Source organism: Rhodamnia argentea, chromosome 2 (genome assembly GCF_020921035.1).
Source record: "Rhodamnia argentea isolate NSW1041297 chromosome 2, ASM2092103v1, whole genome shotgun sequence".
Taxonomy (NCBI): Eukaryota; Viridiplantae; Streptophyta; class Magnoliopsida; order Myrtales; family Myrtaceae; genus Rhodamnia; species Rhodamnia argentea.
In genome coordinates, this window is record NC_063151.1 from 6105574 (window position 1) to 6120530 (window position 14957).

At 41.0% G+C, this 14957-nt stretch overlaps 3 protein-coding genes across 4 annotated transcripts; 1 reads left to right on the plus strand and 2 right to left on the minus strand.

Moving 5' to 3' along the window:
• Positions 1-40: 40 nt before the first annotated feature.
• Positions 41-3082, minus strand: LOC115755653 (transmembrane protein 184C-like). 2 transcript variants are annotated; one of them, XM_030695127.2, is made up of 5 exons: positions 2963-3082; positions 2020-2309; positions 1749-1871; positions 828-1118; positions 41-469 (listed from the first exon to the last, which is right to left on the minus strand). In XM_030695127.2, the coding sequence occupies exons 2-5, from the start codon at positions 2266-2268 to the stop codon at positions 278-280; spliced, it is 855 nt and encodes a 284-aa protein (XP_030550987.2). In that variant the 5' UTR covers positions 2269-2309; positions 2963-3082; the 3' UTR covers positions 41-277. The 2 variants fall into 2 exon arrangements, with proteins under 2 accessions (XP_030550987.2, XP_030550988.2); XM_030695128.2 differs by having other exon boundaries at positions 2020-2299; positions 2959-3082.
• A 1014-nt stretch (positions 3083-4096) lies between these two features.
• On the minus strand, positions 4097-7524 carry LOC115755657 (lysine-specific histone demethylase 1 homolog 2). The gene is made up of 2 exons (XM_030695134.2): positions 5463-7524; positions 4097-5273 (listed from the first exon to the last, which is right to left on the minus strand). Exons 1-2 carry the CDS (start codon positions 6982-6984, stop codon positions 4546-4548), a joined length of 2250 nt encoding a protein of 749 aa, XP_030550994.2. The 5' UTR covers positions 6985-7524; the 3' UTR covers positions 4097-4545.
• A 1419-nt stretch (positions 7525-8943) lies between these two features.
• Positions 8944-10434, plus strand: LOC115755668. Its single transcript, XM_030695152.2, has 2 exons — positions 8944-9215; positions 9467-10434. Exons 1-2 carry the CDS (start codon positions 8990-8992, stop codon positions 10258-10260), a joined length of 1020 nt encoding a protein of 339 aa, XP_030551012.2. The 5' UTR covers positions 8944-8989; the 3' UTR covers positions 10261-10434.
• The last annotated feature ends 4523 nt before the right edge of the window (positions 10435-14957 follow it).

Genomic DNA, 14957 nt, shown 5'->3' on the forward strand with positions numbered 1-14957 from the left:
CACGTACCATTAACGAAGTCAAGAAAAGCAAAGACAAAAATTGGACCTGGATCTTTCGATAGGCAAAACACCTAAAAGATGGCCAAGAAAAGGAACCGTCAAACCCAGAGGACCTGGCATTGCAATAAGTTCCTCCATTGGGACACTCAAACAAGCTTAGCAAAATTTTATTTGGAGACATACACTCCATGGACCGGTATCGGCATTTCTCATCCAGCAGCTACAATAAATTACAGTACGCAATTTGTCATATTCCCCGCCAGAGAAGTATCCAAAGTCATTCTCTCTTTTTGCTGGAATCATCTTTGTATGGTTCCACACTGTATGCATACTGCTGAAAAGCAGAAAATAAGACCATCTCTATGCACACCAATGCATTCTGAAGTGCCTCCTCTATATGCTCCACATCCAGCCAGAAATGATGAGACCGAATTATGCCCAGCGCTGCAAGAACATCAAGTGCCACGCCCTGCAGGATCCATTGCAAAAGCTATCATTGAATTGATGCCCAACACACAATTGCACGTACATCATGTAAAAATCACCCTGGTTCTGTATCTTTGCAATATGGCCTATTATCATAAAAAGACGAACTTTTTGAAAAGCAAAGAGCGCAGGTTTTTGGAACTTCTCAGGGACATGAGCATATAGCCTTACGAGAAAAGTTTACTCAATATAAATATCATAGGAATTTTGAGATGTGGGGGAGAAAATTAAACGGAAAATAAAAACAATAGGCAGTGGTAGAAAAAGCAGAACTTGCATCCGTTTGGCTCATCCCGCATTCACCAAGATAACTGGATAACCGTATGGCTATTTAAGCTTACCTGCCAAAAGCAGAAAAATACTATCCCCTTGATGCACAAGAACTTGGCAAGAGGCTTGTGCGGTTCCAACTCCTTGGAGAAGACATGGTAGAAAAGCACAAGAGAATACAAAGCGAGCGAGACTGAAATGTTCAGAACAATAGTAAATGTCCAGCTGAGCCAGGTCGAATATATTCCAAAGAGTTGAAGAGCGATCATTAGGATGGAGCACAAAGGACGAATCACCACAAACTGCCATGTCCAGTACTTAAGAAGCTTTAATGTCCTGTGATTCAAACGAACTGTCCTGGGCTGCAATAGTTGAATTGAACCATGAGTTAAACTCGAGTTTTTTTAAACATATCTCAAAGACTCAAGACTGTAGAGAAATAGAAAACAGTACTATTGCCTGAATTAGTGTAATCATTACGTAACAAACCTTCTTGCTCAAGGGCATGATCAGTGGTCTCATGAATATGTTGCCACTTAAAGTCTACCTTTATGTCGGGAACATTTTCTCATTGTCACTACATCAACATGTCATGCATGCTATTTGAGAGCATTTAGGTTGATAAATTAACCCATCAAGAGCTGCACTTCAAATAAAGAAGGCTGCTACACTCATCTTCATAACTGTTCAGAAGTTAAATAGGATGTAATCATATAGGTGGGATATATATGTAATTTGATTAATTGAAGATTTGAGCTCATGGGACCTCTTCCAAGAATTAGGTGTTTAGAAAAAACCTTCAAGATTTCCAACAAATTTCTCGGGACAGATACCTAGACATCCAATAAAACGGAATGATGAGTGAAGGACATGCATGTGCCACTTGACTGATGTGAATTTCCCCAGCCACACTGAATGTTCCTGAAGGTGCAACATGTAGCCATGCAGACATTCATAAAGTAAACCAAGAAGAAAATATGTATGAACTCTACCTGGAAGAGTGTCATTGGGAATGAATGGTGAATCTCTCTCCCTTTAATTTCATCTGGGACTATGTTTTTGCTAATGGATATGTTCAAGTAGCTATATAAAAGAGCCAAGAACTTTGCAATCACCTGCACGTGATAGGCACAAACGCTCAACTCATCTAGATGACTTTCACCACCTGTATGAGTCATTTTCCAGTAACGCAACATATTGTGATGGAGTAATCCATATCTACAAATGAATTGGAGTATGTGGCTTCAAATATCACGTCCTTACCAGAGCTTCATAACATTCCTTTATTGAATCCAAGAATGTGAAAAATGCTTTGCTTCCTTGATAGTCTAACAAACCAACATACGAGTCAATAGCATATATAGGGGCCATAAGGATGATGATGATTATGGCCTTCTGCTCCTTTGGCTTCTTCCAATGGAAGAAATGCTCAGAAAGAAGCTGAACAGAAAAGTGCGTCGTGAGCATCACACAGATTGTGGAACCGAGAAGAGTCAGCTGTCCAGGATTCATTGTTGTGGTTGTTTGTTTTACTTGAGTAAAGCTGATAACACCTGCCAAATGGCATAAAATTCTGGAGACATTAGCCCAATACAACCAACGGATCGGATATCAGCCTAAGTTTTCTAGTGTATTTATAATCTTATTCCAAACCATACTAAAAGGAAACAAAGCCCGGAATTACAACCTCAATACAATGACAAGATTCACGAGAATGCCACGTACTAAGAGACGATGACAACAGCCACTCAATTTTCGTGGAACTGGGGACTGTTTATTCTCTTTTACGAACAATTAGATCCACTTCAGACCCGAGCGGTTGTGAATTGAAAGAACTGATGCGAGTAGCATTCCTTGATTCCCAAGACTCACCAAGCGACCTCAGCAAAAGAAAAGTTGCACACTCCCACAATCAACTGAACGAAGAGAAAGCACAAAAAAAAAAAAAAAAAAAAAAGCAAACTTCGAGCTTTGTTAGATCAGCTCTTGTCAAAGACTAAACCTAAGACTCCCTCCCGCGACGACGCGATCGATGTATTTCTCAAGTATGCAGTTAGTATTTCCAACGAGCCAGGGAACATGAATCGGACATGAACAACATCGACCCTGTTCGTACTACTACCAGCTTATCGTCGAACAAACGAGGAAGAATCGAAAAGCAGAGAACTTTCACAACTCCTCGCTAATCGAAGTAAAGAACACTTGCCAGGAGCGAGGCACAGTCGCGTCTCGAGTTCGATGGAGCTTCAGCCTGCGATCATCGAATTGAAGTGAGACGCGAAATGACGAAAGCGACAATGCCGACGGTGGCTCTGTGTCCGTACATCCTGCAATTTTTCTTTTTGGTTCCTTTTAGTTTTAGGCAATTATCCAAAGTAAGACGACCAACGTTGTTTTTACATTTAGGTTTTGTTTGGCAAAAAATAAAACATTTAAAAAATATTTTATTAAAAAAATTATTTTTATCACTTAAAATAATTAATATACATATTTTTATTATTGATAATAATTTAAATCTGAATATTTTTGTATACATAAAAATATTTTTCGTTTATTTATTTTTACAAGTGGTTATTTTAAGAAAATATGTCTCAAACCATTCATTTTTCTCAAAATAATGGACCATTGAAAACTAATTCTCCTTAATTCACATATAATTGTATTAAGTATTTTTAAAAATAAAAAAAAATGCAAAACACAATTACCAAATGAAAGTCACGCCCAGTATACATATTTGCTAGAATAATAACCATCACTAAATCAAATAATCGTTATGCCTAGCATGATATAACTAATTATTAGCTACATCGAAACTAATAGGATTTAAGGAAGTTGAAATTCATAAATTTGTTCCCAAAATCAAAGACATGTGGATAGATGCTCTTAAAGGATTGTTCGGTGAATCGTCACACATATACGTAAAATTGTGTTATGGATGGGCTTGTCATCTCACTATAGAAAATTTCTCAGAAGACACATTTACTGGGTATAGCAGCATTAGGATAATTTCTCTCAAACGATTGCTTTAAGAGATTTTCCTAAATTAATAATCTCAACTTATACATTGTATCGCGACACGACAAATAATAAGCCATTGCAGTTCGTATCAAATCATGGATACCTTCAATTTTCAAAAGGCTACTTTCTCCTTAAATTATTTAACAAGAGTTTCGAGGAGATTTAGTTATAGAATGCTTTAGAGAAAGACCCTCTCACAAACAAAAGCTGCTGCCATTTCAATGGAAAGTATAAGTCTCCCTCAAAACACTAATCACTAAGCAAGTTCGCAGCAGAATCAGAGAGACAGAGACATATACACTGGACTCACGAAGAAAGAGCATTCTGTAACCGAGATTTCTCTCACCAATCCATCAAAATCGTGAAAAGTCAACCATCTCTTCAGCATCAGCTATTCATCACTTTTACAAACAACATCCAAAGGTGTACACACAATTGCACTTTGCAGAGACAAAAAGGCCAGAGAAAAGCACAAAACGACTACAGTGAAGCCCGATAAGGACGAACGGGTGTCCCAAAGTCCAGCAAAATTTTCCTCCTCCTCTGCAAATGCGAGTAATACATTGTTTGAGCTACTCCACAACACATCACATACACATCCTTCGGTCATTACTTCTTGGGTCATTACTTCTCCGAAACGGCCAACTCAAAAAATTGTTCAGCAGACCTAATCAGTGTCCTTCAGACTGCAATAAATTTTGGTATGTCCTATTGATAAATGAAATCCTTGCCAAATCTAAGCAAAAAAATTGACAAGGGACCAAGGACTAGCTAGGTATGTACATTGTACTTATATCCATAGAAAAGACGATTCTTGCCCCTAAGTCTCCGGGCACTGGCAATGCTACTAATCAAGGAGTTAGCAATATTTCCAACCGCACTAAGCCCCATTAACTTCAGATAGAGTGTCTTAGTCAAGTATGATAATCTGCTGTCATCTCCCCCACTCATTAATTGCAGGTCCTTAGCCTCTTCACGAGTCAATATTGTGTAGAGTGGCAATGGTCCATTAGTAGAGTGCTCATGGAAGCTATCTAAATTGCCACGCAAACTGAATTTATTACTGTCAAAGTTAACTCTCAATATGGCCATTGATTTTGGGTCATCATTTGAAGGATCGAAAATGACCATGAAATTCCCAAATGCTAATTCAGGCTTCAGGAACAAATCCACTAGCAAATCACTGCTTGGCCCGATATTTCTATGCACAAACTTTCTTGGAGTGGTTTCCCAATCCCTGGCAGCACGAGAAATGTGTGAAGCTTCTTTCAACCCACTCAAGAAGGCACCATGCATGCTGGCTGGGTACTGCCTACTTGTGGCTTCCCCAGCGAAAAAAAGCCGGTTACCCACATTCTCTCCAAGAACGTCATAATCGCTACCAGATGAGTTCACTCTTATATGGGAATATGAGCCACAAGAAAGGGGATCGCTTCCCCATCTTGTACATATCGATTGTATGGGGTCAGGCACGTCAATGCCTTTCGGATGATATATACCTGTAACAACCAAAAATAACATCTAAAATAAGAATCGGCCCCAAAAAACAATATAAAACAACATGATGGACATGGATTATTCTGAATGAACGGATTGAAAAGAAAAGTCCTACAGTTCTTATCTTTTAGAAAGATCAGAAGCATAAAAATAACCTAGGCAAATAAAAGCCCTTAAAGATACTTAAATACCTCTGAGTATGCTCAAAACATGACTAAGTGATGTGCATGGATCCATGTATTCAAATGCTTGGGCAGCTTCTCCGGCCACAAGTGCAATAAGTACAGGACCACCTGAAACCGTGTGATAACTATAGAACAGAAAGAACTCTCCACGGTTTTGGCCCTCTTCACTGAGACAACCAAATGTGTCCAGATCTTCTCCCCAGAAAACATGAGGAAAAACCATCGCGACTTTATTTAATAATCCAAAACCCAACCTTTCAATTGCTTCAAGCTTCCTTAGAGGTAATTCTGGCTCAAATTTTATGGTTCGTTTCTTCAAAACACCAAGCGGTACAGTGCATAGGACTGCATCTGCTTGGAACACTTGATCCCCAGCAATTACCTCAACCCCATCCTCGTTATATCTTATCATATTGACAATCTTGTTATAGAAAATGGGGACTCCTTCACTCAAAGCTTTTACCAACCTCCCATTCCCTCCGGCAAGAAAGCAATGATCGCCACTCATTTCATAAGGATCATCCTGATCCCAGTATGCTGCCGACAAATTTGAAAGACATCCAGCATTGGCATATTCCAAGTTTGCAAAGTGCCAGTCAAGAAGTTGCATTTCCTCTCTGCTTCTCGCCACACCAAACAATTGCCTCAGCGTCTCCAAGACAGCGCCCAAAGAGATATCATGCGCAAAACCACGCTTTATTTGTCTCAATTCCATGACCTTGTCCAGCAATCTGTTAAAAATAAACTCAACCTTGGAATCGGTTTTCTCATCAACAGGTGTGCCATCAGGTTTATACAAAGGGCATTTATCTCTGACCTTATGAAGAGGAATAGAGAGTTGCCTAGCAAGAACCCCAAGAGGATTAGCATGAATTCCTGTGATCACACTGCCACCTAGATCCACAGCTGCGAAATCGCCCTTTTGACCCATCTTTTGAGTATAGACTCTACCCCCGGGCCTATTTCTACCCTCTAGAACAAGCACCTTGAAACCAAAAGAGAGGAGCTGTCTCGCTGCTGCAAGCCCAGCAAGTCCTGCACCCACGATTATAACAGACCCTTCAACAACCTCTAAGGGCATTGGTGGCAAGATCCCATAGTTGATATACCCATTGGATAAAAGGAAATCATAGGCTGAGCCAATCAAGTGCTCGTACTCACTACTAACGGTCTCTCTTATCCTATCTTTCGACATCCACATCCTTACATTATTCCTCCACTTAGCCAGTATATGGTTCCTCACAACGATGTAGTCATTTTGCTCTTTGCCACCCAATTGCCTCACCACTCCAGCCCGGATCTCCTCTTCGAGCAACGCATCAATCGGGAAGCCAAGAGAGATAGCCATCATGGCCTCAGTTTCGGTCTCTTTCTCCAAATCCTCCCTTGTCCTGTTCCTTTTCCTCGGGCTACTGCCCAAGTGCGTATCTATGAACTCATCAATCAAGTTCTCGTTGTAATTCTTCAGACCTGCTTTCTTTCTCAACGAACGCTTAGGAACTAAACCATCAGATAATATTCCGTCCATCTTTGCCACCAGTTAACCGCGATCTCCCCTCACCCTATTGAAAAAAGATCTCTTTGGGATCCCACTCATTATCTCCATTGCGCGAACATTGAACGGGCAATCTTTTCCAAACAGACACCGAGAATGCACCAAAAGAACCACTCCCCAGCCTTTTCCATTTCAAAATGCAGCCTTCACAATCTTGGAGACAATCCACATTATCCCAGCATGTCACGTACAGAGTCAAACCCAACAAACTCCATAAATCATCAAATACTCAACAAAACCGCACTGTAATAATGGGAAAACGTCGAATCGCTCCAATGCGCCTTCATCTCCAACGAGGCTCAACAAACCTCCATTCTTCAAAATATTGAGATTTAACGAAACCGGAATGCGAATCACCAAACTTCTTCATGCAAGAAAGACGCAAGGACACAAGAATTGGGGAATCACTCACCTTGGGCCATATTCAGTGGGAAATTAGGTAAAATTTTGGCCGAACTGCCAGGTGCGAGTTAGGGTTTATCGAGGGGAAACGAGTTGACTCAGCTAAAATCGAAAATTGGCTTGGAGGAAACTGAAGGATTCATGTGGGCCGACTAATATCTATGAAGTGGGCCTCAATGAATGGGAATGCATTCTTTCTTGATTTCATGTTGGGCCAATTAAAGAAACAAAATCCAATTAGATCATTGCCTTTTTTTTTTTTTTTTTTTTTTCCTATCCAATCCAAGCAAGATTATTTCCTAAGTTCATTACTCATTCCATTAAATATGGTGAGGTAAAAATTGAAAAAAAGGAAATTGGTGCAGTTATCATTTCAAATTGATAACAAACCCACTGATCAAACTATCTCTTAAGTTTCGATGTGCAACCGATAAGATAATTCGAAAATCGGGTATCTTGCGTGATGAAAAGCGAGCAAATGATTTTACATTCAAATGTAAAATCGGTTAGGGAACATATCACAAGGATAATATGACTTGTACTACGTCATTCGTGTAATTAATCAATAAAGGACCTCCAAACCATGAAATTAATTAAATTTTTGATTTGTCAATAACACGGGGTTTTTAAGCTAGTAATTAATCTAGTGATTGGATAAATGGAATTTGATCTAAGTCAACTTGGTCTTTGCCTTTGAATATACCAAATTCATATCTTCCAAATTTTAGCATTAATAGGCCGTTAATCACCACCCGTCATTTTAATAACGTGACATGAGAAAATCCTTCTGCATGATATAGAAGTGGGTTTGTTGAATAATAATATGGTAATGCATTAAGTGGACTATTCTTCTATGATATATCTTCATTTTCTTTTGGGGGGATTTTGGAAGGCTTGATCTAAGTTTTGAGCGCACATGTGGTACGACTTGTGAAAGTCAACTACAGCTAGGACAAATGACTAATCACGGGCTCAACAACTTGTAATTCTAAAATAAAGAGAGAGCGAATTGAATTGGATGCGATGGGGGTGATACATTTCGAACGGTCGGTTCATCACGGAAGATAGAAACCATACACGCCTAGAAGTGGAGCTTGCACAAGCTGAGGGCGTTGAGTAGACTGTAAGGTGTGTGTTTCTCTCGGCCACGGTCTGGCCTCGAAGCAGTGTTTTGGCCCGGTTGCTTGCTTGGCCGGAAAGGTCACGAGGCATGTGACCGCCCCTCCGCGCCGTCTTCTCTTGCGTTGTAAGCCACATAATCAGACGCCAGAAATCTGTAGTAGCGTGAGAGATGAGCATTATGCAAGCCCCAAGGCATTGACCCAGATCCTAAAATTGCACCTCTGTCCTAAAAGTATTCAAGCCCACCGACAGTCACATGTTCCTGAATTCCAAGTGATATCTTAGACTATTTCGAGCTTGGATTCGCCGAAGTTAGGCAAGACAGATCCAAGACAGCGCCACTTGTGGCTAGACGAAACTCTATAAATGGCGCAGAGCAGAACATAGTACAGGCATTGGGGAGTTGAGTTCCGACCGAAGCATCTTCCTCTTTCCATAATCAAAGCGAAGCGAGATGAAGTTGTCGAGAATCTATGGCTTTCTTGCCACCGTGTTGCTGATTGTGTGTGGTTTGGCACGAGTCCATGGAGCCACCATTTCATGCCTTAGCAGAGGCAGTCCATGCTTCCTCAAGAAGATGACTTGCCCTGATGAATGTCCCTCCAATTCACCCAGCAATTCTAAGGCCAAGGTCTGCTACGTCAACTGCAATTCGCCAATCTGCAAGCCCGAGTGCAAGAGTAATGTCACTTTCCTAGACCTCTCTCGATCCTCTAGCACTTCACATGTCATCTCTTTTCGGCAATCGAATGCTGCACATTTGGTAGCCTGATGGTATTGTTTAGTGTTTCATTAGTCTGATGCTATTCTAGATTTGTGCTCTTGTTTCAAATGTATGCAATAAGGAACGTGAAAGTTTCTTTTAGCACTTGCCAAGATCATTTACTTCTATTTGGTAACTTTACTATGTTTTCCGCGTTAATGGTTGCAGACAAGAAACCAAACTGCAATGCTCCAGGTGCTGCATGCTTGGACCCCAGGTTCATCGGTGGAGACGGCATCGTCTTCTACTTCCACGGCAAGAGCGATGAGCATTTCAGCTTAGTCTCTGATCGGTATATTCAGATCAATGCCCATTTCATTGGCCTCCGGCCTGCCAGCCGGCCCCGAGACTACACGTGGATCCAAGCCCTCGGAGTTCTCTCAGGCTCTGAGAGCTTTTCTATCGAGGCCATCCGAGCTGCCAAATGGGACTCCGAGATGGATCATCTAAGGTTCTCTTACAATGGGAATGAACTAACCGTGCCAGAGGTAACTCCCTCCACTTGGCATTCCCCTGAAGGTCACTTCAGGGTAGAGAGATCGACAAGCAAGAACAGTGTCGCGATCACTATCCAAGGGGTTGCGGAGATTTCAGTCAATGTCGTGCCTGTGACAAAAGAAGACGATCGGATCCATAACTACCAAATTCCTTCTGATGACTGCTTTGCTCACTTGGAAGTGCAATTCAGGTTCTTTGGCCTCTCTCCAAAGGTCGAGGGAGTGCTCGGCAGGACGTACCAGCCCAATTTTGAGAACCAGGCAAAGCCGGGGGTCGCGATGCCGGTCGTGGGTGGAGAGGACAGGTACAGGACTTCGTCACTCCTCTCGGCGGATTGCGCAGCTTGCATCTTCTCTCCACTCACGCACCTTGATCAAAAGCGGGATTCGATGGGGATGGAGCATAGTATTCTGGACTGCACTGGGGGTGCTACTAGTGGGAACGGCATCATGTGCAGGAGATGATTGTGGGCCTTTGAGTTTGCTTGGTCAGAAACGATCAATCAAGAAAAGTTTCAATAAGCTTTAGCGAATAACAAGGTGGTTTGGTTTCTCGTTGCCCCTGCCAAAATTTCAATGTTTCTGATGTAGTTCCAGAGCTCTTCTGAGTCCGACAAGAGTTTTGTTTTTCAGTGTGTCCGAGATCAACTGAATTGAAAGAATCGACTTTTTATCTTTCTACAATAGTAGACCCACCTTGCAAAATTGAGCACAGTCCATTTTCCCGCAGGATTGCTTCGACTTTGTCGTGTATCATCTATTGACATCGTTAGAAGTTGCGAAAGACTCATAAATTAGTGCCCGCCAAGCGAAAAAAGCAACCTATCGTACCAGTCTTCCTAGGTCGGCGGCTAAAGCACCCCTTCATCCTCATTTCCATACGTACCATCAAAGAGAGAAATCTTATTAATTGTTGTCCCGAGTTTTTATCGATCGGCCATTTCATTTGATAAGAGTTTCATTTATCTTAACCCCCAATAAAGAGCAAATCTTGCATGCATTCAACACAAGTGAGCTCACTCTATCTTGAATCAAGTAAATTCCTTATTGACTTTTTTAAATACTTAACGGCTAAGATGAAGTGAACTCACATGATCTAGGCGATACATGGATTGTTTGCGATAAACAATAACCACGTGATCTAGTAAGAGGGCTTCAGTGGGATTTCTTAGTATCTCTGGCTTAAAGTTATTCTATTACATCAATGGTTATGTGGCTATGTATGGGTCATTGTGTGCTCAAATGCATGATTCACTCGTGCTAGAACCATGTGCATTGTGTAACGGCCCAGAGGCTTTTAAAGCAAAATTTTGTGAGGAATTGTCCAAAATAACCGAAGGAACCTCAAAATTTTTATGGACCTTTCTTGAGTACTCTAAAACCTTGTTGAGGGTAATATAGAAAATGTACACAAGGGCGTTCTAGAGTATTCTTCGGGGTAGATTGGAAAATATATCTATATTCTAGAGACTTCTCATCAATCTCCGCCATTGGATTGGGTTGGAGATCAAATGGTTGTAATTAGAGGTGTTCTTGTATTAATAGGGATCCACTCCTTTAGAGAGGCCTCTTACACTGTACGGCGACATGACAAAGGATATGTTGAGAAATGCCACACCGCAGCTCGTATCAAATCCTCCTTATAAGTATACCTTCAATTTTCAAAAGAAAGGTTGTGATTTGAAAATTATAGTACTTTCTCATTAAATTATAATACATATAATGGACATTAACAAGTCATGAAGAAAGAGCGTTCTGTGATGGAGATTTTGCTCGCCTAATCATCAAAATTGTGATAATTCAACCATCTCTTCATCATCATCTATTCATCGCTTTTACAAAACATCCAAAAGTATACAAAAAATTGCATTTTGTGGAGATAAAAAAAGCCAGAGAAAAGCACAAAAGCGCCTACTATAAACCTGATCAGGACAAACGGGTGCCCCGAGAGTACAATCAAATTTTCCTCCTTCCGTGTGAATGCGAGTAATACATTGTTTGAGCTACTCCACAACACATCACATACACATTTTTCAGTCTTTGAAATCGGCCATGATCAGATGCAAAAAAATTGTTCAGCAAATCAATCACCTAATTGTCTGCAATAAATTTTGGTGTCTTGTAAAGGAAATCCTAAAGAAAAAAATTGATAGGGTACCAAGGGCCAACTAAGTATGTACATCTCTTATGTCCACAGGAAAGACGATTCTTACGCCTAACTCTCCCTCAGTCATTAATTGCAGGTCCCCTCTTCACGCGGTCCACTAGTAGAGTACTCATGAAAGCTATCTAAATTGCCAGGCAAACATTTTCTTACTATCAAAGTTGACTCTCAATATGGTCATTAATTTTGGGCCAAGGATTGAAAATGACCGTGAAATTCCCAAATGCTAAATCAAGCTTAAGGAACAAATCTACCACCAAATTGTTGTTTGGCCGATATTTCCGTGCACAAACTTTCTTGGAGTGGTTTCCAATCCCTGACAGTACGAAAAATGTGTGAAGCTTCTTTCAAGCCACTCAAGAAAGCACCATGCATGCTGGCTGGGTACCACTTAATTGTGGCTTCCCAGCAAAAAAAAGCTGGTTCCCACACTCTCCAAGTATGTCATAATCGCTACCAGGCGAGTTCACTCTTATATGGGAATATGAACCAAAAAGGAATTGGGACCGCCTCCCCATCTTGTACATATTGATTGTATGGGCTCAGTCACATCAATATCTTTCGGATTTCTGAGCAAACAGATTGAAAAGAAAAGCCCTATGGTTCGTCCTTTAAAAAAATTAGCTACATAAAAATAAGCTAGGCAAGTCAAAACCCACTCAAAGTACCTTTGAGTATGCTCAACATATGACTGAAGTAAAGTGTGTAGATCGACGTATTCGAATGGTTGGCAGCTTCTCTCGCCACAAGTGCAACAAGTATGAACCACCTGAAACTGTGCGATAACTACATAATAGAAAGAACTCTTCACATAATTGAATTGCTATCACTATTCGGGAAGTGGCGATTTCTGTCACCGTTATGCCCATGACAAAAGAAGACAATCAAGTCCACAACTACCAAATTCCTTCCGAAGACTGCTTCGCTTACTTGAAAGTTCAATTTAAATTCTTTGGCCTCTCTCCGAAAGTTGAGGGAGTGGTTGGCAAGATGTACTAGCCTGATTTGAAGAACCTGGCCAAGCTGGCGGTCAAGATGCCGGTCATGCGCGGAGAGGACAAGTGTTGGACTTGGTCGTGCAGCTTGCATCTTCTAGCCAACCAGGAGTCTTATCACAAACTGTCCTGGGAGGAACGACATTGTGTGCAAGAGATGGTTGTGAGACTTTGAGCTTGCTTGGTCAAGACATCAATTAAGAAAAGTTTCAATAAGCTTAGGGAATAATAAGGTGGTCTCGTGATGCTCCTGCCAAAATTTCAATGTTTTTTTGTAGTTACAAGGAAAAATAGTAAAAGTCTTAAACTTATTACAATTATCCCAATTCAGTCTTAATTCTTTTTTTTTTTTTTGTGATTCACTCTTAAACATTTTCAATTGTGCCAATTCAGTACATCCGGCCGGCGCCGGCATGGACTTTGGCCAGCACCGCACCGTTTGATGACATAATATTTTGATATTTGTTGGAATCTTTTGAATTATTTTATTTTATTTTTCCTTTTTTTTGCTTCTCTTTCTTTCTTTTTCTTCCCTCTTCTTCCTTCAACCAGAGACACGATCGACGAGGTCGAACCGCCAACCTCAGGTAAAGCTCACCCCCGTCGGCCACTAGAGAGGCTCACCCTTGCCGAAGAGTAAAGAAAGAAAAAAAAAATGAAAAAAATATTAAAAGATTATATCGCCGGCGGGCATCCACGTCAGCCCCGACAAACCAAAATTGGTCGATTGAACCGAATTGACATAATTACAAAAAATTATAATCGCATCGGTAAAAAAAAAAAAGGACTAAATTGTCACAATCGCAATATGATTAGACCCATTATCACTTGAGTCCAACAAGAGTTTTCATTGCAGTGTACAAGTGATTTTTTTTTTTTTTGGTCGAAGGTGTACTAGCGATTAATTTAACTAAAAGTATTGGCTTTCATCTTTTTACAATGGTAGACCCAACTTGCAAAACTGAGTATACTCCATTCTAATATCCACTCTAGATTCCCAGGATCTGTGAACTGTTACATCTTGATGTGATTTCACGTGCTCAAGAATTTTGTATTTCCCTCTATAGGAATTGCATATCTCGTCGATCCATTATGCTGCCTGCCGAACTCAAGTAGTATCTCCATATTCGACCAAACCACATGTTTTGAGCCAAAATAGTCAACGTAGATAGCAAATTCTTTCCCCGCAGATTTCAATCGTTTTTTTTAATTTTTTGACTTTGCCGTGCATCATTTATTAACATGGTTAGAAGTTGCAAAAGATTCTTAAATTAGTACGCGGCACACGGGGAAACAACAACCTATCGCCATCTCATAGCCGTTCCAAGGGCGGCCGCTCAAGCACCCGTTCATCTTCTCTCTGTTTGACACCCCTGTTCATCGAGAAATCTCATCAAAGCGATACCCCCGGAATTTTCTTCATCGTCGATCATTTGATGCGAACATCCCACTCATTTGTACCCTCAAATAGAAGATCAAGTCACGCATGCACTCAACGCACACAAAGCTCGCCCCATCTTTTAGATCCCGCGACTCCCGAGAGATCTTTCGACATTTATTTCTAAGATAAAGCGAGGTAACGTGACACCGATCCCGCACGAGAAACTTTCCTAACAGACCATAACCACGGTTTAGCAAGAGGGCTTTGATGGGATTTCTTAATTTGCCTAATATCACCTATGTATGGTTTCATCGCATCCCAACGTACGCGCTCGGGACGACGGGGTTGTTGACACGGCAGCGACGGGAAACAACGTTGCGGGCACGAGTGTCTGTATGCTCAGATGCATGAATCACTTGTGCTTGGACGGACCATTCTCATTGACATCAAAACTCAATCACTCTCCCCGCCTTCTCTCACTGCAAATTTTTCCGTATGGTAAGTGCCGCAAAGAACAGAAAATAATATGCAGCTCATCGAATTCCAATATTAAAAAGAGAGAACACACGGGCTCTGCAAAAGGAAAGGGTAGAAAGAGTCCAACCGGAGAAGAAGAAGAAGA